This window comes from Ascidiella aspersa, chromosome 7 (genome assembly GCF_963924565.1).
Source record: "Ascidiella aspersa chromosome 7, kaAscAspe10.2, whole genome shotgun sequence".
In the NCBI taxonomy this organism is placed as follows: domain Eukaryota; kingdom Metazoa; phylum Chordata; class Ascidiacea; order Phlebobranchia; family Ascidiidae; genus Ascidiella; species Ascidiella aspersa.
In genome coordinates, this window is record NC_139453.1 from 16,849,828 (window position 1) to 16,876,639 (window position 26,812).

At 34.0% G+C, this 26,812-nt stretch overlaps 1 protein-coding gene across 1 annotated transcript; it reads right to left on the reverse strand.

The window, feature by feature from the left end:
• Positions 1 to 4,239: 4,239 nt before the first annotated feature.
• On the reverse strand, positions 4,240 to 26,812 carry LOC146138080 (glutamate receptor ionotropic, delta-2-like). Its single transcript, XM_083394511.1, has 19 exons — positions 26,725 to 26,812; positions 25,724 to 25,822; positions 23,117 to 23,275; positions 16,959 to 17,068; positions 16,265 to 16,396; positions 15,006 to 15,163; positions 11,861 to 11,942; positions 11,622 to 11,783; positions 11,257 to 11,346; positions 9,885 to 10,079; positions 9,520 to 9,680; positions 9,395 to 9,452; positions 7,420 to 7,528; positions 6,390 to 6,607; positions 6,166 to 6,319; positions 5,114 to 5,234; positions 4,688 to 4,808; positions 4,430 to 4,552; positions 4,240 to 4,362 (listed from the first exon to the last, which is right to left on the reverse strand). Exons 1-19 carry the CDS (start codon positions 26,810 to 26,812, stop codon positions 4,240 to 4,242), a joined length of 2,463 nt encoding a protein of 820 aa, XP_083250637.1.

Genomic DNA, 26,812 nt, shown 5'->3' on the forward strand with positions numbered 1-26,812 from the left:
TCAGGGAACTTGCGGGGAGACACGAGGCCATGAACCACAACCATATTTTTGTTTTAATTTGAACAACTTTTCTAACTGCTAAAAACTCAAGTCTTTGGAAAATGGTAATATGTCATTTAGGTTCAGCCATCCAGCTGAGCTAATGTCTCTCATTTATATCGAGTATGTGCTGAACTTTTTACGTGCCCATTGCGTCTCCTTCTTAACTTTAAAGTACCGTAAGTATTGACAATTTTAACTAATGTTCAACGAAAATACCAGTTATATACATTGATCTTGTTAAACTTTAATGATCAAAATATGTTAATTACGATACAAGCACCATATTAGACTTAAAAAAAAATTTTCTTAAAAATTCTTGAACTGTAGGTTAATTTAGTACAGGGGTGACGAAAACGTGGCCCAAAAAAAGAAAGAATTTTGTGTGGCCCGCGAACCATTTGGGTAAGGCCACGGCAGTCTTGAAGTTTCTTTGGCCCGCTTCTACTCTTTGCGATGCGATATTAAAAGCTGTAGCCGGATTGAATAACGCGTATATCATGCAGAAATCGTAGGAATTGTTGAGTAAATCCATACAGTAACCATCAATCCAAATTTCTCATTGAGCAAAAACATTTATTAAATGTTTATTTGTTATTTCTTATTATTTTATATTTCAATATTGCGTTAAATAGTTTCAGCTGTATGGTTTGCATGATTAGTTTCGTTTAATGAACAATTGCTCATGGTTTTAACAGGTTTTACAGTATGAGTAAACAGTTGTGCGGCCCGCTTTCTTTTATTATTAAATCTTCAGGTAACTGACAAAGTGGCCCGCGACAGCAAATAGGTTTGTCACCCCTGAAGTAAAATCTGCCTTTAAACTCTTGATAAAAAGTATTTGTTTAGTTGTGACAATTTTTCTACGGAGTGTCATGGTGTTTACAGCACCTTTGGACTGCAAAAGGTTGTGCCAAATCGAAAAAAACAAACATATAAATGGCTCAAGTTTTGCATTTACGTAGTTAAAATAAGGTATAATTTGGAGAACATGGTCTAGCTAACTTTGTTAACTTAAAACCCCGGACAACTCCGTTTAAAAAATCTGTACGCGAAATATTGCCACCATTTGTCCAAATTGTACAACTAAAACATGCCCAGGGAACGTAATAGCCTTAACATTTACCTATTTTAAAAGAATATTTGTACTTTATTTAAGTAACAATAAGCAAACTAAACATCAAAAAGGCTAGTCCTGCGACTGCCTGTATATGCCTAAATATGGTATCGTTTTTAGCAACACCTCAGTTTGTATTTAAGCAAGTTGAAATTTTAGGTCTGCATAAAAAACCTTACAGCGTTGTATATAGCGTTTATACTCAACTCAAAAGTGAACGAAACATATTACCTATGGCCTGCAGTTAGCATTTCATACAGCAACGTATAAGTTTCCTAATATATAACTTTAAGGTTGTGCGTTATTTTTTCAAATGATTTGTTGCTGTATGAGACTTTTAAGTACAACGTATAAATTTAACACAATATGAACATTTTTATTTTAATCGGCTTTACAAGCGGTATTTTTCTTTAATTCATTATACGTCGAAATAATCTCCAGAAAACCTCTTGATCACAGGAAAACAGATAGCGTCAAGCGGCATGACCCTAATTCTTTACAAACAGTCACGATTTTAATGAATAAGCCCGATTGAAATAATCTCAGTCACAAACATCGCATTACATCGCACAACTAGAATTGCATTACATCGCACATATATATATTGTAGGCCTAGTCTTAGGTGACAATATATATACCGGAACAAAATAAAAAAGAATTATTATCAAAACAATATTAATATATATACACAAAATAGTACAAATTTCCGGAGTAAATAACAAATATGGGTCTTCCCAGCGCTTTTGTTTTAAACATGTCAATAAGACAAATCTAAACAGTCTTTTTGTTGTCAGTTTGTGCTTATAAATGGTTTGCTATATGCTTTATAATTGCCATTCAAAGTGAATACCCATTCGTTTTTGGGGTGGAGGCCTTGCAAAATTAAACTTGACTTTTTTTAAATATTGATGGCAAGGTTTGAATGGGGAATAATGTTTCATGATTTCGTTTGTCTCTCAACTGAAACAAATTCGAAGTTGAAGACCCTTTATCGTGTTGTGGAGTAGCTCTATCTGAAATTCGTGTTTGGTGTTTGCCGCAGTATAAATTAATGGATGATCGCTGAATCGCATGGCTTGTAGATGCAAGTTGAGCATTCTCTTTGCAAACTATTTCTTTTGAATCAATGCTTAGATTTCTTGAAAAAAATATAGGATGACGCTTTAATTTAACACTAATCAAAGTACGGTGTTTGCAATAAAACAATCGCTAGATATGCCTATTAAAGATTTATTTTTGCTAATGATTTCTTACACAGCAATCAAAAATGTGTTGCACTTAACCATTTTTGACAACTAACGTCTATCTAAATAGGAACAAGTAAATCACCTTTTTATAATTGTTTTTCTTACACTTTTTATTGGTTGATTATTTTGTTCCACATGACCACAACTTTGAAAAGACTTTTCATCGGTTTTTACTTTATCCTTTGCATATTGTGGTGTGATTACTTCACTTTCTCTAGACACAGAATATGAAAAAATAATTTGGCTGTTATTATAATTACGGTATGTTAAAGTTTAAGCAAACTCGAAACCGCTGAAAAAACAACGGAAAGCATATATCCATTAAGTATGGAACAATATTTAGCTTATGAGTTAAAACTGTTGCTTATTGCTTTGTTGTGTTCCAGCAGAGGTCCACCACTCTTATCGGTATTGTACAGAGGTGGTTTACCAACACTTAAAAAACAAAATAAAAAAAATATTGTTTCTGGTAACTTTGCAAAGAATATATTTATCATTTTTAATGAATGAAGTTTAACAGACATTAATTCGGTCTAATCGTCTGTTCGTTCACTTGCTTCTTCCTTGGTATGTAATTAGGCGTGCGCGCGACTTACCAGTTAGTAAGCAGTGCCTATGGAAAATCGCAAAACATCTTGACGTAATCGAGCAATATTTTAAAAACTAAATTGGTGTGAGACCATCAAAATTTAAATTAAATTATTCGCTTTCGTAAAAATATAATAAATGTTTTGAAGTTAAGACTTTTCAGCGGGAACACACACAATAAGACCTATAATGAAGAAATATCTATAATTCCATAGTATTATGACCAAAAACATGTTAAAATTAAATACGCTGTAATATGTACGACGGAATAAAATGTCAACTCGTCGGAAATAACGAAACCTGTCGAAATAAGTCTTAAGACAGCTAAGCAATATTGCATAAAGTTTTATTTAAGTCCTTTTGTGAACGCTGTTTTTTCAACGATAGCGTAATGTTCTTTATGGTGAACTAATTCCACTTTTTTCTTTTGAACTTTTACTATTTTACTCATTTTTTTACACAGACACGTTGCATGAAATTAAAATTATGAACATACAAAAGTTCCAAAAAATTAATGTCAACCCGTCTACATCGAATAAAAGGTTGGGATCCACTTCTTCAAAGCAGTGCTGTGTCGAGACCATAACACGCCTTGGTGTAACCGCATTTCATTTACTGATGATGCCCTTTTTCTAAACTACTGTAATTACTAATTAGGCACTATATTAATACCCAACACTATATACACCAACATAGGCCGCATTTTGGCCTTTTGCAACAACAATTCAGGTAAAAAAGTATTTCAAACGTTTTTAAACCTATGTAACCAACGGGCACCATCGGACAATTATCGCGACCAAACTATATAAAAACATGGGTTTCCAACCTACCAGGGGACGACAACCTACGGCCAGGGGGCCGGATCCAGCTCGCCAACGTAAACTATACGCCCAGATCAGGCACGAGCCAATAATGGCCTATATATAATTTTGAAAAAGTATTTATTCGCTCTGGGCAAATCTTATTTGACTTTCTTGGTTGTTTGCGGATTCTCGCTCAGCCCAAAGGCGCCACCCATACCATGAAATTCTCAACAACAAAAAAGAAAAAAGTGATAAAGGTATGCGGTAAAGCACCGCAATATAAATAAAGTTGAACCCAATGCACCAGCACAATGCATAATATAAAAACAAGCGCATCTTGCACTAAAAAACATTATAGCAGAATCGTCCAATGCCCGTCGTAAATTTAGATTAAACGCACCCCATCTTTCATTTAGCCTCTATCGATCTGAATTACTGAAGTAACTTACATGGAATGATCTTCTTCAAGTTTAGATAACTGTTGCGACAGATTACGAATTATTTCTTCTTTAATTGTAGCTATATTGACGTATTTTTCTTTTGTTTGTTTTTCTTTTGTGTGCGTCGCCTGTTTATTAAATTAAGAATTATAACCTTAATAAGTATGGAAATTTCTAAACAAGAGTTTTCCATACCTGGAAATTGGCCGTTGATGGGTATTGTTTTCGTTTTAACAAATTGGCTACTATTTCGCCGGCTGCAAACACGCAAGCCAGTAATAAACCTCCAATAAGGACCAAAAATAGTCCAGTAAAGCTCTGAAATATACAAACGTTAGACAATGTTTATTTATTAAGAAATAAATTTACAAAAGTATATTTATATATTTATTTTACATAAGTTGATAAACTTTGGTTTATTAACTTTTTAACATTAAGACATTTTTCTAGGACCTGTAATGTTTGTTGCCCCACGTTTCGCGAGAGATCACCAATAAGGTAGCACTTGCCGGGTCCGGGCCACCACTTTCGTCTTAACCTTTCGATATCGCCTGAATCTTGTAATTTCAATATTCTTTAGAAAAAAAAAATAGATTCAGTAGATTATAATGTCTATACAAAGCTTGTAAAAATTGTGAATATATACATTTCTACCAAAAGTGCATATTTACGACGAAAAGTCAATCAACAAAACAGTCTTACTTAATTCAGTAACGTCGAATTATTTCGGCCGTATATTACTTGATTCTGTGAATGCTCATAATGTAGGCTACATAGACATAACGCAAAAATTAAATCGACTTCAAACGTTAAAACAGAATTTGAAAACATTTTTTTATCTGGCCAAATGTTTTTTCTTACACTGCGAAATTACATTACCCAATAGATAGAGCATCTTTGAGCGGACTTTCCTGTTTAACTGCAAATCCGTATTCCATATTTAGCATGGTGTCACTAACAGTTGATAGCACGCACGGATCTTGATTTGTTACCTCATGATCTAAAAAGTAGATTATAAACACAAAATATATTGTTTCATACTGTTTTCTATAAAAATACATATAACTCTGCAACCGTTTAGTCACCTGCACACTAACTCAGATTTAACATTGATGGTGGCCTGACTACATAAACACCTACAATGACCATACATATATTGCCACAATAGGCTTACCATACTCATAAAATCGTTTTAGCCCGAAGGCGTTGTGCGTCTCATTCACCCTTGAAAAATATTGTTTTGTGAACTCAAACGATATAAAAACGTTTTTTCGCTTTACTCGAATCGATAACATCTGTATATTTAGCTTTTGTATTAAAAATTACACTTTTTCCATACTTCAAACTTAATCAAAATAAACGCATAGTGTACTTAATAGTGTACTTCTTTATAACGCTACGTTTCTAGGTGTAACTTTATGACGTGGCTTTTGACATAACTTTGTAACGTCGCGTAATAACGTAAAGTTGTGACGTCATCTCTGAAATAAATCATGCGCCCCCCCCCCCAAAGTTATCAGATTCTGTATAAGTTACGGGTATAAAAAGATGTTTTGTTATGACACTATATTTGGTGATCTGAAGTCTAAAGACCACGATATTACCACAATCTCTCTAGTGAGATTTAAACAATGTGTTATGCCTTTACCTAACCCTAGCTTATTTCGAACTCTATATTAAACTCTTTCACCCTACTTAACGTTTCAAGTCCACACATAACCCACCCCCAATCAAATCAGAACGACCGGTGACAAAATGTCTTGATGTACGTTCATCGCATTAATTCCAATGACTATTTATTAGATAGTGTCGTTGATAAGCGCAATAAAAACAACTTTTAGTAACAAGCGTCACACCAGTTGTCGAGCATTAATCTAACGCACAATAATTTTTAAGGAGAAATAACGTTATATATTTTATTTTATGCCAACCTATAACAGACACATCCCAAAGAAAGGCAAAATCGCCAGCAGCCGCTCTTTCAAATCCCTTCGTCACCTCTGGAACATGGTTTGACGTCATATTAATAAAACGAAACATAGTTTTGTACAATGAAGTCGGATTGTTTGCTTCCAGCGCCTTTAACTAAATAATAAAGTCCAAAAGGCATAATAAAAGCATAACGTTCATTTTTTATAGCAATAACAATAAATACCTTTATATAATTGTATATACTGCTATCAATAACGGTTCCATAGGAAACGTCTTGCTGTTTTATCAAATCTTGGAAAGAATTGATTGGTGAATCCATTTTTTTAGCAGTTAACAAAGCAGCATGACTAGCTGTGTACGTCGAAATGACCATAAGGGCAAAAAAATACCAAAATCCAATTACTATCCTGACAGGCAAGGTCGTTTTTTGAAGATACGGACCTAAAATAATTCAAATTTTATTATTATACGACCAAAACTGACAGAATATTTTTACGGAAAGTTACCATATTATACATTGCATCCGATTTTTCAAGGTATAGCCTAATTGAAAGAAACATAAGATTTGTCTTTGATGAAACTACTCAAGTTTATTATGTAAAGTAGTAGCCTAATTCTCGAACTGTGTGCGACAAATAGACTACGTCGAGAAATTTACTAATGTGCCGTGACACTTTATGGAATCTTGACAAATATTTTTTGGTGTGATAGGCATGCAGTCAAGCTTGCAAGACTGAAAACAATTTATTCACTATTTAACTGACAATAGCTTTGTATTTACTCATTTTTCTTGTATATTAGGGGTGATTGTCAAGGTATGCTAATATTGTTTTGTATAGGAAGTGTGCTGCATATATTTATTGCGTTTCTCGGAAATACTGCTGTAAAGAAACAAGTTGGGATTTAAAAACATATTGTCTTGTGTTTTGTGAAGAAATCCGATGGACCATTTTGCTATACTAACACCTCATGAACGCTATGTAGTCGAAACTGCAAAAATCTAATGATAGATTCTTGCAAAAAGTTACTGGATCTTGTTGGAACGAGCAAACGTGCAATAAACAGCCTCAATAAGCTGTAAAGGAGCTATAAATACCCGTATGCGACTGGCAAGCAGAGGGTTGTTAACCTCTTAGGCAGACGCTTGAGATGTGAACGTAACGAGAAAATGCAAATATCATTCCTAAAATGAGGCCTCGAAAGTAGAATTTATGATAACCGATCTTGAATGTAAAAGATAAAGTTCAATATACCACCTTGTTGCAGTAGGGATCCATAGGCCAGCCAAAACACCTTGAAAATTCCAATGTGTCCGTTTTTGGAAACCCCACTCTTCCATGTTGTATTTCGATTAGGACTAATCTTGAAAAGCATATAATAAACAAGGTAAATTTAGAAATAAAATCGTAACTCAAGCCAAAAAAGAGATATTTATCGATTGTAAAAAGAAGATGGTATTATTTTGCAAGACTCTAAAATGTAAATTGCCTGGTTTATTTAAAAAAGTTGTTTTGGAACAAAGATGTTTACCGGCTAACGACGTATGTTAACCGCTTAATTTTCTTGGAATAAATTTTCCATTTATCTCAAAAAATAAAAATAAAGTATGTTCTAAAAATACTTTGGTGGCCAACTATAGTGACAAACCAAGAGCTACATGTCTTACCTGGTTAACCGCAAAGAGACACAGCTTACACTTTGGAAAAAATAAATACCACCCTTACATACATATTATATTCATATCATGGGCAGATATGAATATAATATGAATTAAACTCGAGTGGGGCGTCTCCCTAGGGGGCGTAAGGGTGTGCAAAGGGGTGGGTGCGAAGGACTCTGCGACCGCAAAAAAAACTTTGTTTAATATTAAGGTTTGCTAACACGAATATTTCTTTTTACTTTTTAGTTGTGACTAACACGCGTTATTTGTTCGCTTAATCTATTTCACTCAGTGATGTTAATTTTTATTTTTTATTTCTTGTCTGTATAGTTCCAGTGACCTGAATATGGCAGAATACTTAATATACACACTAAATAGTGTTTTTAATGGAAATTGTACCAAGTCATTCCTCGAAAAAAAGTTGCGAATGTATTTCTCGTTTTAGTATTTTTTCTACCGTTTGAAAGAATGTTTTAGTAAAAAAGCGCCGTACACATTATCATATAATATATTGTGCTGTGTAAAATAATATGTTCGACCTATCAGTATACAATTTACCTTCATGGAATTCGTAATTGTGACATTATTAAACAATTTGAATGTGTGAGTGTGAGGAAGGCTGACTTACTTTAGAAACTGTTGCTACCAGGCATTGTTTCAATTGTAAAATGGTTCTTACGACAAATTTTTGTTAAAGTATTAACGTTTCGACCACTTATTCGGGCAATCTTCTCCAGGGAAATATAATTGCAACAATAGGCAACTTGCTTAATTACATTGCCAAACTAAAGTTTCGCTAAATAAAACCAGAGTTATTGAACAACGTTCGCATAATTGGCAGGTTATACGTTTGAGCACCTCTTTGCACTATCTGTGTTTCTTGAACACAGCCTGTATAACGTTATCTTTATTACAATGAAACATATTCGTCGCACAGGGGGGCTCAAGTTTGGATAAATGGTGTCAAGGGGGCGCGACCCCAAAAGTTAAGAACCCCTGATATAGATGTTGCACACTAAATAAATACTTCGTATAGGCTACATTTAGGCGAATTTTTGATATTCCAACGATACTTCTTAAACAAATACAATCATGCTATCAAATTTTCTCATTTTTTTTACCTGACCCTAAAAAAAGTAAAAGTAAAAAATCGTGACGCTGTAAAATAATTTCGTGCGCATATATGCAACGAAAATCGAGGGTACATATATTCAAGTGTAGGGCGACAAAGCCTTCGCTTCTTAGAAATTGGTAAACTGCCACGAGATTTATGTTTACATGATTTTTCAAAAGGGTCTAGATTTGCAAAGTTGAAAAGACATATTGCAAAGTTAAACGAATATCGCGCTAAGCGCGAAAAATGTTTGCATTTATGTTAGGTGAAATAGGCAAAAAATTAGGTACACGAGAATTTACACTGAACGTTCAAGAAGACTCAAATACAACCTGAACGTAAGAGTCGCATAAAACTAGTTAAAGAGCCGCATGCGTCTCGTAAGCTTCGATTTGGCCACTCCTGCAGTTTACTTCTAAAAACATCATTATTCTTAACAAGCCAACCATCTAACCTGATTTAATATGTGGATGAAAACAACTACCAAAATGAATGAAATAATGATGCAAATCCTGTAACAAAATGTAGAAGTGTTAATTATCACATGTACTTGTACTCTTGTGGAGAATTATTACTTACCACACATTGCTGTTGAAAGGACAAATGAAAGAAAATATATTTGATGACACGGGCTTCTTTAAAGCAAAACTAACTGAGTAATCCATGTTGAGTTTAACAAAATCGACGACCTCTTCGCGAGCGGCAGTTATTACCAACGCTGCAGCAGCAATATCTGCTTCCTAAACCAGCAGGGATTTGCAAAATAAAGTGATTTAAAAATTTTGAACAATTTACGAATAAGCCCTATGTGCTACAAAGATAGGCGTCTTACAGTTATACACATGTTAAATCAATGTAAAGCCACATGTATAGTAGGCCTAAATTGTGACACATTAAAAAAGCAATTCAACGACAATTAAATGTTTTATTTAGTTTGTACTTACCTCCCTTAGAATATCTCCGATTAAACCTGTCCATGAACCATTTGGCATATTTGAACCGTATTTGCTGCCTTTTATTTCGTACAGTTTTACGCCAAATCCGATAGATTTAGATAACATTTCAATTAAGTCTATCACAAAGCCTCTAAAATGTGGTGTGCCATTTTTATTTCGTTGTATAACAACAAATGGAGCTTCCTAAAATCGAACAAAGATTTTGGAAATAAATCCTTTTTAATTTTTCCAAAGCAATGCTTCTGAACTCGAACATCTTGTTTTATCGAATATCTCGTTTTACCTGCAGGTGCAGCTATTAAAATGTTACAAAGAGTACCCGGAAAAGGGTATACTAGTTAAATTTACAAAATCCCCTTATCTAATGACGATCTCTGCAAAGTAATTTCAAAAATTATTGTTCAATTCCAACAGCTAATCTTTCAAATTAAGAAAATTTTAAAGTTTACAATTCAGCTCGACAAAACGAGAGATGCAGGTTGTTTTAGACTTCAGTTCAAGTCAAGTCATTTTCAACAAAAAGTCAAGTCCAGGTCACATCATGGGCATAAAAAAACTAAAGTCATAAAATTGGTGAACTTTTTTTCAAAAATGGGTAAAAAGTTTCGTTCTAACCAATATTTCGCATAGCAAACAACAAAAACCGAAACAAATTAACATTCATTACGTTTAGTAATAGCTGATATAACCCAATTTTACTAAAAATGAATTCAACTAAAGCACCTTAACATAAGTCAAGTCATTTGAGTAAATTAAGTTTAAATTAAGTCATTTAAAACAATGAAGTAAGTGCAATTAAGTCAAGTCTTGACTAAAGTTATTACAGCAGTTTAAAATACAATTACTCATGCATAGTTTCGTGGCATGTAAAGTATCAATTAGACATAACCCAACGTTTATAAAACGGGCTTAACAAGACGAAAACTAGTCAGGGCATGAGAATGGGTTTCGTGTTATTTAGAAAAAACTATGAAATAATTTTAGGAGACCCTGTGCTGTACATATTATGTCTTTGATAGTTTCAAATTTAAAGTTTTGTTCAGGTGATTACCAAAGGTTTACTATTTATTTCTACATGGCTGCTGCATTTTAGGCTAACAATCTTATGAGAAACATCGAAAATTGTTAACGCTAGTTTATTGAGCTTTCCATGCCATCAGATACAGTTTTATATCTTTTTTTCCTGCTTTATATATTTTCATCGCTTTTTTACCTGTCTATTGTATGCATAAGTTAAAAATAGAACATGTTAGTAACATATGTTACGTGAAACAGTTACAAGTTTTGCGAAAATCTAATGTTTGTTTAAATATTTTATTACATTTGCCGAATATGACAATAAAAGGAAAAAAAACTTTACCTCAAGTGTTGCAATTCGCAACGTCATGTTTTCAAATTGGAAAGACTTTTGAAAAACTGTTTGATTTATTGTTGGATTCCATATCACGTTCTTTAATGAAAATCGTTTTGTTAAAAAACTTACTACAAATCAAAAATAGATAAGTATTATAAATACCGCTTTAAAAGCAACCTTTGTCCCGAAAGGTTTTTCAAAAGCTTGCAAGTTGATGTTTTGGTTACATTTCAATTTATCTGAGCTTATATTGGAAAGAAGTCCATGTGAGTTTGCCTAAAACGATAACAACAACGTATTTTTATACTATTTGTCTACACTGCGAAATGTATTAATATGTAAAAGATATATGTAGAAATTATTTTACCAACCGTTTTTAAGTGCTCCGCTAATATATTTCCTCCAGGCCAGAATTGGATATTGCCAAGATTACATTGTAAAGACGATGGAATCACAAATGTGCCATTATGAAATGCTGTGTCCAATGCAACACCTAAGTGATAAATCCCATCATACAGGAGAAACGCTTCGAGCTATGCAAAAAAAAGTTCGCTAGTTAAGAAAGATCGTGGCGATTTGTTGGGTCAAAAATGAATAAATTTACGCTAACCGGAATGTCAGATGCTTTAATTTTTTCTTGTGGACATGAAGGGCAGTTAAGTGTGCGATCTTTATTCCAAGACTGCACGAAGCTTTAAAAAATAAAATTGTTATTCTGATTCAAACGTTAACCAACGAAAATGGTTAAAGCACATAATTGACGTTAGTTCGGTTTACCTTGAGCCATAATACAGACTTTGTAAGACGAAATGCTAAAGTTACGTTTTTAATGTTTATAATGGGCTAGGCTATAGTTTATAGTCATTCAATTTAAAGCCTGGTAATCTTTTCGATAATTAACAGAAATGTCTTCATGAAACACTGACGATGTCTTTTGCACGTTTATTCTGAAACAAGATAATACACACTTTATCCAGTTGAATAACTCATTCTGCAAGTGCGAGAGAATCAAATACTACTAAGTAATGCTCTGGATGGTTGCTTAGTGGCGCAACTTACAAGGAATGCTGCGCTTTACTGTTATCGTTGACAACTTTTTTTAATCTTGTTGTTCACCTCACATTTTGCACGTAAAACAGTTTGATTGCTTTTTGTATTCCCAATTTACGCCTACATAGTCGGACAACTTCCCAATATATACATTGATTCTAACAACATCCAAATAATCCTTTTTTAGTTACGGCTCATTTTATATTGGAATAAATTATCTCGATGGCAACAAACTGAATTTAAACTAAACTGACGTGCTAACTGCGTAGCGAAACAAACATATGTCGTGAGATTTTGCCTTTACGTATATAGTATACAAATAGCCAAAAAATTACCTCGTTTCTATTCTAGTTTTAATTATGCTAACAGCTATTTTCGTAAAACATAACATGTTTAGCTGCAATATTTTCCAATAGCTCTATGGCCCAATGAAAAGAGTCTTGTGGCCCACTCCTGGGCCATGGCCCACAGTTTTGGAACCACTGCTCTAGGTCATGGGCGTCCAACTTGCAGCCCTCAGCCAAAAAAATTCTAAACTTGTTACATTTGTACTTTACATATGCTAGGTCTACTGAAGCACATTTTACTCGCTGTGCATTTGTTTGCTATTTCTTTATGTAAAAGGGGTCAAACAACAACACATGTTTAGGCGATCTATAAAGCTTGTTATTCTCATATAACCGTACGATGAGTATGGCAAGTAAGAGCCAAGACAAGTTGATCTATTCTTAGGTTTACGTAGCATAGCGATAAGTATAAAAAAATAACTTATTTTAAGCTAAGCGTTGCGTCTAAGAGTTAAGGATGTTTATTCATAAGAGGGCCTTGCATTAAATGCTGGAAATTTTACATTTTGTTCATTGGCCTTTGATGAAAGCGCGAACAACAAATACCGTATAAGCGCGAACAACAAATACCGTTTAACTTAAGGATTTCCCCTACTTTCCGTCTGACTTTATTGAATAATGACGTCATAAAATAGTGAGGGTATGACGTCATATAACGATGAATGTAATAAAGTCATAAAAAATAATCAGATACAGCCAATTAACGTTCAGCTATAGCGAACCTATAAGACGCAAAGCGAACACGTGCGTCGAAACCGCTTAGTGTGCAACCGTTAACTTTAGTCGAATAACTAAACCATGACCGTGAAATATGTGTGATTAATTTTGGTAGAATCATGTTTAGACTACCAGCAACGCAGTTTTCCAGTTTGATTTTGGTTTAGCATTAGCTTAAGACGCGTGACCCAATTATATTACTGATATTGATAACATTGAAAAACTGATATCCACTGATATTGATAACACTAAACAAGCAGCTATTATTTTAAAGGCAACACTAAAATTAGTAATTGAAGCTGTTTGGCAGCTTTCAACTTCTACAATTAGTTTTTGAGTAACTTTTCAAGCGAAACAACAGGCGAATCCTCATTTATGCTCACCTTAGTTTTATCTGCTCTAAGGAACTAGGCCATATTTCAAGATGCCTTGCGTAGCATATAGAAGCAGAATCCTTACTACTCTGTGAAGTACGTTGGTCTAGTCGTGGAAACGTTTTACAGCAATACATAAAACGTACGGGTTAACTCTTTGCTGAATTTAATAATACCTAATTTTATGATGATATAACTTTGAAAACACATTTTAAAACTGATAAAATAACTCGGAAAAGGATTTGATGACTGCAAAAAGCAGACACTTCATGTCCCACAGTTTAGGATTTTGTCCTAATACAAAACTATACCCACGTACGGCATTTGCAAACAGTTTATGAAATCATTATTTTGAAGACCCATTTTGATAACAAGTTTTTCTCTCGAATGAATCTCCTGTAAGATCTACTAGTCACCTGGAAGAATTTCTGTGTATTTGTACAACGTCAATCGAGCCGAATATCTTAAGGGTAAAGCAGTTTAGCTTGGACGTATCAATTAGAAATACAGCACGATTTTTGTAAATAAAATCAATCGCCATGTTACTAAATTATGGTCCGCAAAGATTTCTCAAACGTAAATTAGACTCTTTACGGAAAAAGGTTGTACGCCTATGATTTAGGTCAGGGGTTCCCAACCTGAGGGACATGAGCCATTTTAAAGATAGTCCATGTATAAAATTGAAAAAATGTGCATTGTCAGAGCAAACTAAGGTCAACCATCACATTAACTGAATATTATGTAATAACTTGTTAATATACTATTATGTTTATTGTGTGTTGTATTTATATCATTTTATCACTCTAACTACCGGTTACTGTATAAACCAATTTTTAATTAAAATGACGTTTCCTAATTTTTTAAACGGTTAAAAAAATAGGGGGGGTCTACATTGCTTTCTCAAAAATTTTTTAAGATGGCAACGGTGTAAAAAAGGTTAGGAACCCCTGCTTTAGGAATAATTTTTATGATAGATATTGCTTAGAACTGAACAACCAATTTTAATAGGTTAACATTTGATTTTGGTGTCAATGACTTACTTTTACTTTTTGGAAATGGCTTGACTCGGAGTAAGTTATTTAGCAAAGGCTTTAGTTCCAATTAATTGACTTATTTACAGGAACGAAAATCGCTGTCGAAATATGTAACATTTCGGACATATATATAAAAAAAGGCAAAGAACGACATAGTGCAACTTTGATTTTTATTCCTATTTCTTGGTTGAAAAGTTTCTTTAGTCAAGATAATAATCAACAGGTCAACATACCTATGCATTTGGGGATTGTTTTCATCTATATGCTGGTTAATAATTGAAATTTTGTTTACAGCAGATTGTTCCAACATTTTCATGTGTTTGGTTAAAAAATAATCTCCTGTTAGAATCCATCGAAAATAGGGAATCTCTTGCGACGTCATCAAATTAAGCTTTTATAAATATAGAGATTTATAATCTTCGTCACTTTTATACTTTTTACACTATAGATAACAACGAAAGAATTCTTTTTTAGAATTCTAACTTAAATATCCACGAACAGACCTTTGATATGTAGTCACTATACGTCTCGACCCAGTGGTTACTATAGCCTGTGGCATACGCGCTGTCGTGCTGTTATACGTAAACAGCTGTATAGGCGTTACAGTTGCAACGCAAAACGTGGTAAACATACTGCATGTGTATAATTTTTAAGGCTGTCATAAATTAAATTATTTGTTTATCACATTGAGGTCAACGATGGCTAACGAAACAACAAATGACGTAATTGTACCTAAATTTTCACTTTCCACAGGTATGTCACGGTAAGATAGTAGCAGGAAATACGCGATATGTTTTGAGAAAGCATTTTGTAATTTAAAAATAATAAAAATGTGCTTGTTATGTTTAAGGGTTACCATCTTCCAACAGAAGATAATAGGGGTAATATCATTTGTCCTTGTGGTAACGTTAAGTTTGTTTAATTTTAAGCCAATATTTGTAGAACTAACTCATTTGTTCATACATGCCTTCGTATGTATAGTTAACGCCGAAGTTTAATATAAGAAACCAGATATTCTAAACAGAAAAAGAAGGTAAATATTAAAACAAAACTATTATTAGGTGGTTGCAGAAATATTGGTCTCGTGGCACTCGCCTTTTCTAAAAATTTGTGGGCAACATAGATTTTGGCAGTAAGTTATCGAAAGTATAAACAAGTTTTTTGAAGGTAACTTACCGCTAAAATAAGTCTAACTGCAACTTCTGCTTTTGCAACCAAAATTATTGTTTTAAATAGCATTTTTTTGTTTAATTTAAGCAAGCTTTTTTGAAGTTCCATTGCGGGTCTTGTAGCATCATATTCAGAAGATAGCCTCGGCGATTGTTTAAGTCGTACTGCACGTATTACATAACTTCCACCACTAATTTCTGATTTGGAAAACTGGTTAATAAATTCCTTGATAACTTCTGGATCTGAAATTAGGTATGTTCGTAAAGCTTAAAACATAAATAGGAAAAACACAACATGTCAAACCTGTGTTATATTCATATACCAGAACGACTTTTCTTATGTAGTTTAGTTGAATGTATTGTAGCACAGCACGCACGTAAAACTCGGTAATTGGGTTTTGCGACAGACTGAATTTTGAAGTATTTTCAGACAAACTACAGTCATTATATCCAATCTGAAAACATAAATCTAAGTTAACTAACTATAATACTCTAAAAGAGTGGTTCTCAAACTGTGCGCCGCGACGCCCTGGTATTCGCGTTTCAATTTTCCAAGAGCGTCGTATAATGGAATATGTTACGTATATTACGTAAGTGAGGTAATAAACGGCTTACTTGAATTTTTATTCCCCACATGAGTATTCTATGAGTATTCTAACTTGTTGTTTTTACAAAACAGCTGCATCAATCGTTTATGAATTTCTGATACTACATATAATAAAATACATAAAAATAAGTAAAATTCCTATCACTTGGTGCGACCCAAGTTAATTTTACCATGGCGTCGTAAGTAAAAAGAGTTCGAAAATCACTTCCCTAAAACCACGTTGGATTTACTTTACAGTTAATTAGAATAAGCATAAAACATAATTTTAAAATAATAATTGCATTTTGGTAGATACATAAATCTACTTCTCAATTGACACAATTATTTGTAAATTTTGCTAGCCAAACTTTATAGCACCCGACCTGCAATTTTAAAACATCAAGAGCATACAACACATAGAATTATCCCACCTGCAGTAAAGGAATGTTGGCGTTTTCAGATAAATATTCCAAAGTAACAGCTGTTGGAAACGACAAACTGCTTACAATCGTAACAACCCCCACACCAATCAGATCACAAGCTAAAAAAAGTGTTTTTTTCTTTAACTTAACCAGTAACACGAAAAGCATGTATTCTGTCAGACGCTCAGTTTTGGATGTTTGCATTTCGAAATATTGCATGTAACGTAGCTTTTAAAGCAAATAACGTAACTTGGCATTTCACCTATTTCGACAACAGTTACGTGTGATTCGGACTTGGACTTAACTTCCTGTTTAAATTCAGACGACTTGGGTGGAATCAGCTTTTCTGTTGCAGCCACTACGCCGGGGCCCCGAGAGCGAGGAGGCTCCAATTGTTAGGTTGATGTAAATTATCTAATTTAAAGGCTAAAAAATCCGCATGTGGCTCGCGAACCACGGTATGGTTACCGCTGGCCTATATACGATGAGCTACGTTTCAAACACTTTTTTACTTGGAAGTTATATATTGGTACTGAATTTTAGTATCTTTTTTTGGCTTTCGCAATTTTCACTAAATGTAATTATTGCAACATGTATAACGTCATCTAGAATTGTTACAGGCTACAAAATTTAAAATGCATTTAAACGCTCGCGAATTGACTTTTATTAAAGAATATACTGAGAGTTTTAATCACATAAAAGGATTTAATAACATAAAAAAGGCTAACATATGGCGTCACGTTTGAACTTTTACGTTGACACTTTTAAATGTCCACGTATATATTTAAGGTAAAGCTCGCAAGGGCACAACATTAAATTTGTTACTTTAAAGCAGTGATTTTCAACCTTTTTGAACCACGGAACACTTTATGCAATAACATAACTTGAGATAACCAAACTAAAATTTATAAACAACCATACCACAACAGTTTATTCAGTATTAATTTTTTTAATGTATTACCTGAACCTGTTTGGATGGGCACAACGTTGATATTCGGGCTGCATTACTGTACTTATGGAACAACAGGTCCACGTAATTTAAATTCTAATATACGCAACGAGTCTCATTATTAAATAACAATAAATTAAGCAAATTACAATGAAAAATTCAAGCTAGTGATAGTGGATAATTACTTTCCAAAAAATAAAAACTATACGTAAATCCTTTGTGTTAACCGTTTCAAAAAGTTTTTCATGGAACATTTGTCAAATTATTAAATGTCTTGCGGAACACCTGACTGTCTTTTACAGAACACCGGTTGAAAAGCACTGCTTCAGGATATAATGCATGACGTCGCTGTGACATCAAGGTTTGTGATTTTTTAAATTAGAGTGAAATTTGAGAAATATAGGTACCGTCATGAGGGGCTACTTTGAAAAGCGCTCTAACTTTGAACACTAATCTAAAAAATCCATTGCACCATACATTAAGGTCTGTAAAATACACAATATAAATCGGTTTTTCCTGAAAATTTCATGAAATAGACTTCAATACCCGCTCTTTCCGAATATTTTAAAACAAGATTTCTATGTTGACAGTAAGGACTGATTTGATACTAAAACTGCACCACGTGACTTTTATCAACATTTGGTACCTTGTAAGTAGTCTGGAAACTTCTAGTTGGATCTCGGAAAGTAAAAGAGGTTTTGATCTATTTTTTTCAGTGAAGTGCTAAGAATTGTATTAGCACACGAAAGATAATTCAAAACTGGGTTTATGTTGGGAATACCGTTCATTATCTAAAAATTACTAAAGTGGGTCATCTTTTTATTTTGGTGTGTCTAACTTTGACTAGTGTTAAAAGTAGCCCTACCTACTTTTTGGCGACCTTAATACGTTTTTAGTGTTGTTTAAAGTAGCCTATACGTGTTGCTGTTGCATTAAAGTATCATTGATAAATAATGTCCTACTTTAGAATCGTCATACCTTAGTGGTACTTTCGTTGACCATGCAAATGATATGCAGACGGAAGGTGGAGATTTGATTTTTTAGAAAGTGCGGCCCTTCTTACTTAAAAGTACCCTTTTTTGGCAATTATTTCACAAAACCTGTTTTAAATACCCAAGTTTTTTTTACTAATAATGCTATGTGAACTGTTAACTTTGAACAGAGCTTGTCAATTAGGCCCTAAAGTGCTTGTAATACGTAGTGTTCAAAGTTAGAATACCCCCTACCTAACTTTGAACACATAGAAATTTGGCGGGAAATCCTCCAAAATTAGATATTTTAAACAAGAAAAAACTACCATTTGAAACATCTATACACAGCCCCAATTTTGACCAAATTTCAGATAATTAGCATAAAAAGTAAAAAAAATACAGAACAATAACTTAAAAAAGTGTTCAAAGTAGCCCCCCTTGACATACCTGGAATTGGTTTCATTTTAAAAGATAAAATGTGTTAGAACAAAAAAGTTAGTCAAGTGAAATTATAATACCAAAAAATGACGTTTTGCTGTATCACAAACGCAATTTAAAAACAGGTATATTTATTCAAAATAAATGAAATTTCAACACATATATGATGGAGGTGTTTTTGTCATTAACATTATATGACTGTGCTATTGGATATCCAGTTATTGTCCAACTCGACAGGTGCGGTACCCGTACCACGACATTTATTAGGGAGGAAGAGCATGAAAGGATTTTAAGCATGATTACAAAATTATGTCATAACTAGACGTCTTAAAACAATTAACGTTTTTTTTTAATTTTTTAATATGTCTATTAAGTTAAAAAACACTGGTTATAATATTAAATTATTTTATAGGCCTACTTTAAACTGACTTATTCATCGTGTACCAGAATGTCGCCTGTAAAATGTTTGATCAAAAGTTGTCGATATAAGGGCTACAATGATTCGGAATACAGCCTACCATCAATTTACGTCATCGTTTCCAAAAGACTCCATGCCTAACTTAAATTTTAATGTTCGCAACGAGAAATTTTACTGTTCGCCAAAAATGAAACTTCTTCTTATGGTTAAAAAAAATTGCGTACACAAATATTTTCCAAAAAGTCGCATTTGGCGCCCGGTAAGCCAGGGCTGCGAAGTCCGAGGCGATTCCGATGCGTGGATGTTCAGCACCAAATTAACAATAAGGCCCTAAAGTCCTAAACTGTACATTGTTAAGGTAAAATAGCATACAGGCTGGAATATTTTCGAACCACAGTATGTAGATGAGTGAGCTGTATGACAACCCTATGAGTGGTTTGTTGTATATCCACTTATTTTGGTTACCAGGATGGTAGAATACACGGCTGTTAAGTCTTATTAAATATCAAATGTGATGCATTTTCCGTCAGGCATAAATGCTATTTTCAAATTAATATATTGCAGCGTTGACTTAAATAGACCGTCTCCAAAATGCTATTTTTGTCAAATTGAATTTTTTTAGCGAAAACACAAAATCGTCGTAAAAAACGCTATTAGTGTCGATCGAGCATTGTAAAAAAAAAGCCTACTTCATATTAGTTTTGAAAATATTGTTTCCAGGAGATTTTCTGCACTAACGTCATCGCTATTACAGCAAAGAAATAGCTTTCCATTGGGAAACGGGTAATTTGCGATTATAACTGACCGAAATGAAAGATAACCAAGCTCGTTTATCTCATTAAACTTAAAGTAACATAATTTTACTGTGATTCAGGGCGGATCTACAGGAGGGGGATGCTGCATCAGGCCATGTCTCTAAAACTTTATTTTTTGAGTTCAGTATAGGAAGCATGCGAATTGTAGTGTACTATTTATGCGGTAAATGCAAGCGTTATTGTCCGAGAAGAAACGTTAGATGATAATCTCAGTTTAGCATACCGAAAACTGATAATAATAATTATGTTGCCGTAATGGCGCAATGCTTATTTTTAACGTTGAATAATAAGTAAGTAATGACAATTATTAATTTTATTTATTTAACTTATTTAACATTGTGACGTCCTAATGACGTCATGTTTGATACTATAAAATTTTAAATTAACGTTTTGTGCCTTTAGAGTTGAGCTACCATATTTAATCTCGCCTAACTTGCTTTGCCTATTGGTAAATTTTACGTCATTTCCTAGCAATCTTTTGTTGATGTCGCGTTCATGACGTTATGCATGGAAAAATCGATTGGGTCCAATTTACTTTTTTGTTTCCCTTTGCTGGTATTTACAAAAAAACAGAATGTGCAACCCCAGTATCCTTTGGCAATTTCAAGGACTAAAACATCAAAATCGTTTGCGTGTTTATATCAGGCATGGTGGTGTGTTTCAGCAGATTTTTTTTATACATAGCCTAATGTAGCGTTAACAACATCTTATCCTGGCACTTTCCCAAGATGCATGATGTAGCCCAGTGTTTCTTAATCAGGTGAATGGTTCACCCCAGTGTGAATAATTTTTTTTGCAGGAGTGAACCAACCGAAAAAGGTGAATGAGGGTGAACCGTCAGAAATTGATGATAGCTTACGGAACAACCTAAGTTTTTTCGTGCTGTTATATATAGACGAGATAGTTTTATCATATCATGAGACAAGGGTGAATGAAATCTGGAGATAGATGCTAGGGGTGAACAAAACTAAAAAAGTTTAAGAAGCACTGATGTAGCGTACACACAGCCAGTTTATATTCTATGGCCGGTGCAATTTGTGAGCATAATTAAATTATGGCAAAATAATGGCAAACCTAAATTACGGAAAATTATTATTTATGGTAGGATTCCGAACGTCAGGTGTACATTCAACCTGCATTGCACACCTGTACGCTTAAAAGTGTGACGCTGCACACTCGATATTGACGAAAAAACAACGAAATGCAGACTGGCTAGATCGCTAGAAAGTAGCTAAGCTTGTATAGCATAGACAATAGATGTAGGGCTACTATATTTTTAGCACCCAAAAAGAGGACATTTTTTTGCCGGCAAGTAAAACGAAAGCAGAATTGTTACGTTTGGGTTTAATGACGTTTACGCTGATTTTCGAGATGTTTGGTTGATTTGGGATTCTCGGATTAATTTTCGATAGAAAATTTGGTGTTGCTGGCCGATTCGAACGCAAATATTCATATATTTGTTGCGAGTGCGATAGTTTTTCTGTTGGCGGCTATAAGTGACGATTTAAAATCCTACGTTTTAAAGTGAATAATCACACCTTTGCTTGGTTAATGGGCCGTTTTACATGTAAGATTCGGTTCCAATTTTGCTGGCGCAATGTTTGCAATAACAATCAAGAAGATAGGGCCGGTAGGCCAATTTGTTGGAAAACCTGTTTTAAACCAGCAATTCAGCATGTTTCATGGCTACAGTTCAGCATGTTTCATGGCTATATTTTTTTGGAAATAAATACAACGCCTCGCCTAAAAGTCTTTTTAAAAGTATAAGCAACTAACCCAAAATGCGAAAAAAGGACATTTGGGCATTTTTGAGCGTCCTCGGAGGACCATTCACTTTTCTTGAAAAAAGAGGACAAATCCTCCTAAAAGAGGACATATGGTAGGCCTACATAGATGTATGTTTAAAACTCTCAAATACGAAAAATTTCTAAAATACGAAATAGAAGAGCCTCTTAAAATCTGAACAGTGCAGGTATTTTTTCAAAAGCAAAACAAACTTATAACTTAAAGATATAGTTCCTTATTATTATGTCATAAAACGCGTGGGTTTATTGTTCATTTTCACCAGTGAATAATTATGTCGTTTTCTATAAAATAACATTGAGCAATATTAATTACTGACAAATTAGTAATATATTGGCCTATTTAAAGGTGCTGTCTTTTGAGAGCGAATTTAGTTTGAATAGCGGCTAAAGGGTTCACGGAATGAAAAATGTTAACAACCGCTGTACGGTATTGGACATTGATATTTTCGGAGTAATTTTGAATTGAACAAGTTTATCTTTTGTTGTTTGTATATGTTATTGTTTAAAAACATGTAACTAGCATGCGAGTTGTTATTTTCCGAGATTACCATATTTTAATGGTCAAAAAATAAAGTCATATTTTTCGATTTTTATGTTACTCGCCTTAATAATGACTTTACTTTCAGATTAAAATACGTTAGTTGTTAATGTCTTATTCGTAGAACAATTAAAAACAATTAGAAACTAAAGCAAAATTCAAATAAGGTTGTTAACAATAAAACAATTTTTAACATTTGGATGAAACAAAATAATATTATTAAAAAGTCTTACCATGACCCAGGGCATTTAAAGGATCATCACTTGTAACGTTTCTAGAAATAAAGTTTATTTCAATAGCTCTGGGCAACAAACCCTTCCGCTTGTTTATATCATTTGTTGCAATACGCAAAGTCCTCCGTTGCTCTTCTGTCTCATTTGCAAAAAGAGCACCTAAAATTAAATCACAAAGACAAACAATTATTTTATAAACAAGTTGATGAGTTTTATTCTGTTGTCCATAACAGGGGTGGGCAATTATTATTAATACTTGACCCACCACACCGAAACGCTAACTGACAACCTAACCCAAATAGTGTGCCTTGCGATACGCGGTATTGGTAGTCTGTTTTGTTGCGTTACTTTCTACGTACCAAATAGAAAGAGCCCGGAATGCTGAAATATCACCATTACAAATGCTCATGAGGCTCTTTAACAAGCGTGGCCAACCAATCAGATGCCAAGAGCCGCATTTGTGACATGGTTAATCGCTAAGAGCCACCCCTTACACACGTGGAACGAATTGAACCTATCACTCCATTTCTTATTTACTCCCATAAAGCGATTGCGCCAAGCGCGAAAAAAGTGCCTTTATTTCGTTAAATAGACAAATTTTAATTTAGAAGGAGACGCGACGCATTGAATGAAAAATACACATTTCTCGATATAATGTCGTACTTCAATATTATTCGCGTTTTTCTTGTTTCAAAAGTGTTACTAAATACAATGGTCGTAGGCAAACAGTCTGAGTCACTTAACCAAAAGAAATCGAAACATTCTAAAAAATCGTAAGAGCAACATGAACGTAAGATTTGCATATAACTCGGCGAAGAGCCGCATGCGGCTCGCGAGCCTCGTGTTGGCCACACCTGCTCAATAACAACATACCATCGCTATTCAAACTGCCTCGTTAAAAATTTTGTTCATTGCTAACCTATATAATATATAGTATAATGATATATGTCGGCAACCCATGGCAAGCGTGCCACAAGTGATTGTTCAGGGCGCGGTAAATGATTTAATGCGCATGTTATAACACCTTATGAAAGTGCAACCATTACATCACTACTACATCATTAACATTATAACAACATCACTAACACTAGCCCTAAATAAAAGGATGCAAACACTCTTAAATTAGGAATTAATTTTTGAGGGCGTTAAACTTGTTGTTTACGACTAACCGTTCGTATTACGTCACAATGCCCTAAAAGTGGCGAGTATATTGCGTTAAAGCAGGGAATTCTATATTAAAAGTAAGCACGTGTGTTTTTGTGCGACTGAGAAACCAAGCTAAAAGCGAAACTGATAGTTAACACTTACAGATATCGGCGGAAAAGCGTCGCATTTAACTTATGAAATTAGGTTTAATAGCGTCTCCCAAAATACGTAAATTAGATGTCAAGTCACAGCAGAGCTGCGGAATCGGACTCGGGACTCGAGTAAGACCACGTAAACTATCCCGAGTCCGACGTGCGCATGCGCAGTCCCAAATTTTGAAACTGATGAGGCAGCAAAGCTGCAAACTATAAGTTGTTAAAGTGGAATAGCCCTATGAGTGGATTGGTGAATATTCACATTATTTTAGTTACGTAAATCGGTGAAATACAGGCTGGAGAGTCTGAATCGGACTCGGGACCTGATGAAATTGCACATTTGGCCAGAGTGGGACTCGAGAATCTCACTTGGGTTTAAATGATTTGGCCGGAGTCGGACTCGGGTTGTTCTTGTCTCACTTCGGAGCCCTGGTTGCCAGTACAAAACCAAACATAAAAACGTTTGGCTGACGAGTTGTTAATATTTTGAGATTATTCATAAACTGGCACACTGCATACGAAAGGTTGCCGACTCGTGCTCTATATAAACAAAATGCCCATAAATGACAAATGTTGTAGGCTACAATTGTCCAACTTATATCTGAAGTAATTTATTGCTTGTCTTTGGTCACACAAATTTAAAAAGGATAAGCAACAACATTACTGATTAAAATCTGGTATTACCGAACATTTATTCGTTTTGTTTTTGTTCTGATGTAGTGCTATGAGAACTTGTTTAAACAACATCTATACTCAGCTCAGGAAGTGATTTTGCATTTGGAAATTAACTACTTAATTGCAAAAAACGTTAATTAAAGATCTTTCCTATTCTATACAATATAGTTGGATAAGGTCACAGTGCGCAATGTGGCTCTATATTAATAATACAGAAAAACATCGAAAAAAATCAAAAAATAAAATGCGAATATTTAAAAAACCTGATGTGCTAGAAAAAAAAGAATGGCATTTTCAGAATCAGCGCCAAAAACTCACAAAGAATCAATCTATCACATCTCCGTTTAAATTTGCTGTTGATCAGTGTAATATTACCACTAAATAATCCCTAACTATTAGACGCGAATGCGATACACAAAACTTTGCTTAAAATAACATTTTGTTCAAAGTATTTTATATGAAGCAGTATACTAAAGTACGGTATATAGCTTGCGTGTTTTTGCAACGGTTGCTACAGTGTAACTAATAGGGCTATAGATGCAACAACAAAAGTATGTCGAAAGAAAACTTGGTAAAAATGTCTTTTGTCAAACAAGTCCTTTTTACGTTAGGAAAATTTTCACTTTCATACCGTGGTGCACAAGCTGTTTTACAGTGACGTAATATACTCCTGCAACCATGAAGCTGCTTTCTTTCACATAAACCTGTAGATCGACTTTTGATTGACTCTCTTTAGTCAGGTATGATACAGTATAAAAAAGCAAAATAGGCCAATTACAGTGATTTTGTTAAACCAACTTATCGTCTGATAGTCTCGGAACAGCAAGTAGGCTACCGTACATGTGCAACAAATTATTTCAATCTTGCATTTCTTATTTACAGGCTAATATTACGCATCAAATTTGGTTTTGCATGAGTAAGCAAAAATTTCTCATTAATTACTAATCACGTAGTACTTTCGTTGATTAGTTGAAATTATTTTTTTTTCTTTTATTGAAATTATGACACTTTTCAGGACGTGAACTAGGACATGCCGAACGTAGCAAAAGTTAACGTCCTCAAAAAAAAAATTGAATACCTGTTCCTTTTGGTAAATTTGCGGTCGACATCGAAAAACTGGTGAGGATTAGACTTAGACTGTCAAGGGCGTTTTTTTAAAGGCAATCTGACAAGACTGTTTTAAAGAAAGCAATTTGAAAATAGCTGTAGCCTACTGCTTCTGGTGATATTTGCATATGGCAAAATGTAATGTATGAAGAAAGTGGTGTTTAAATTAATTATTAAAGAACCTACTACTTTTAAAGGACCTATATTTTTTGATGAAAACAATTAGAAGATTGTGGTCTGACTTATTAGGTTAATAATTAATTGACTGATCAACCGCAAAATTTAAACAAAGGTGTGAATAGGTGAATCTTGAAACGATTTTGGAGCTGATTCCGAAAATGCCCTTATTTGTTTTCTACCACATTAAGTTTGTAAAACATTTGCAGTTCAAAATTGTAATGTTCCGCAATATCTTTATTACAGACAGATTCCATACTGTTGCGATGTTATTTAATAGTGACGTAATTCATGAAGTGTTCCGTCTGTGGCTGACTGACTTAAATATCCACAAAAAACTGAACTTACCGATTTGAACAAAAGTCTTTGGTCTTTCCAGCAACCCACAGACTGATGTTACGACGTAAAGCAGTATAACACCAGATTTAACCAACAT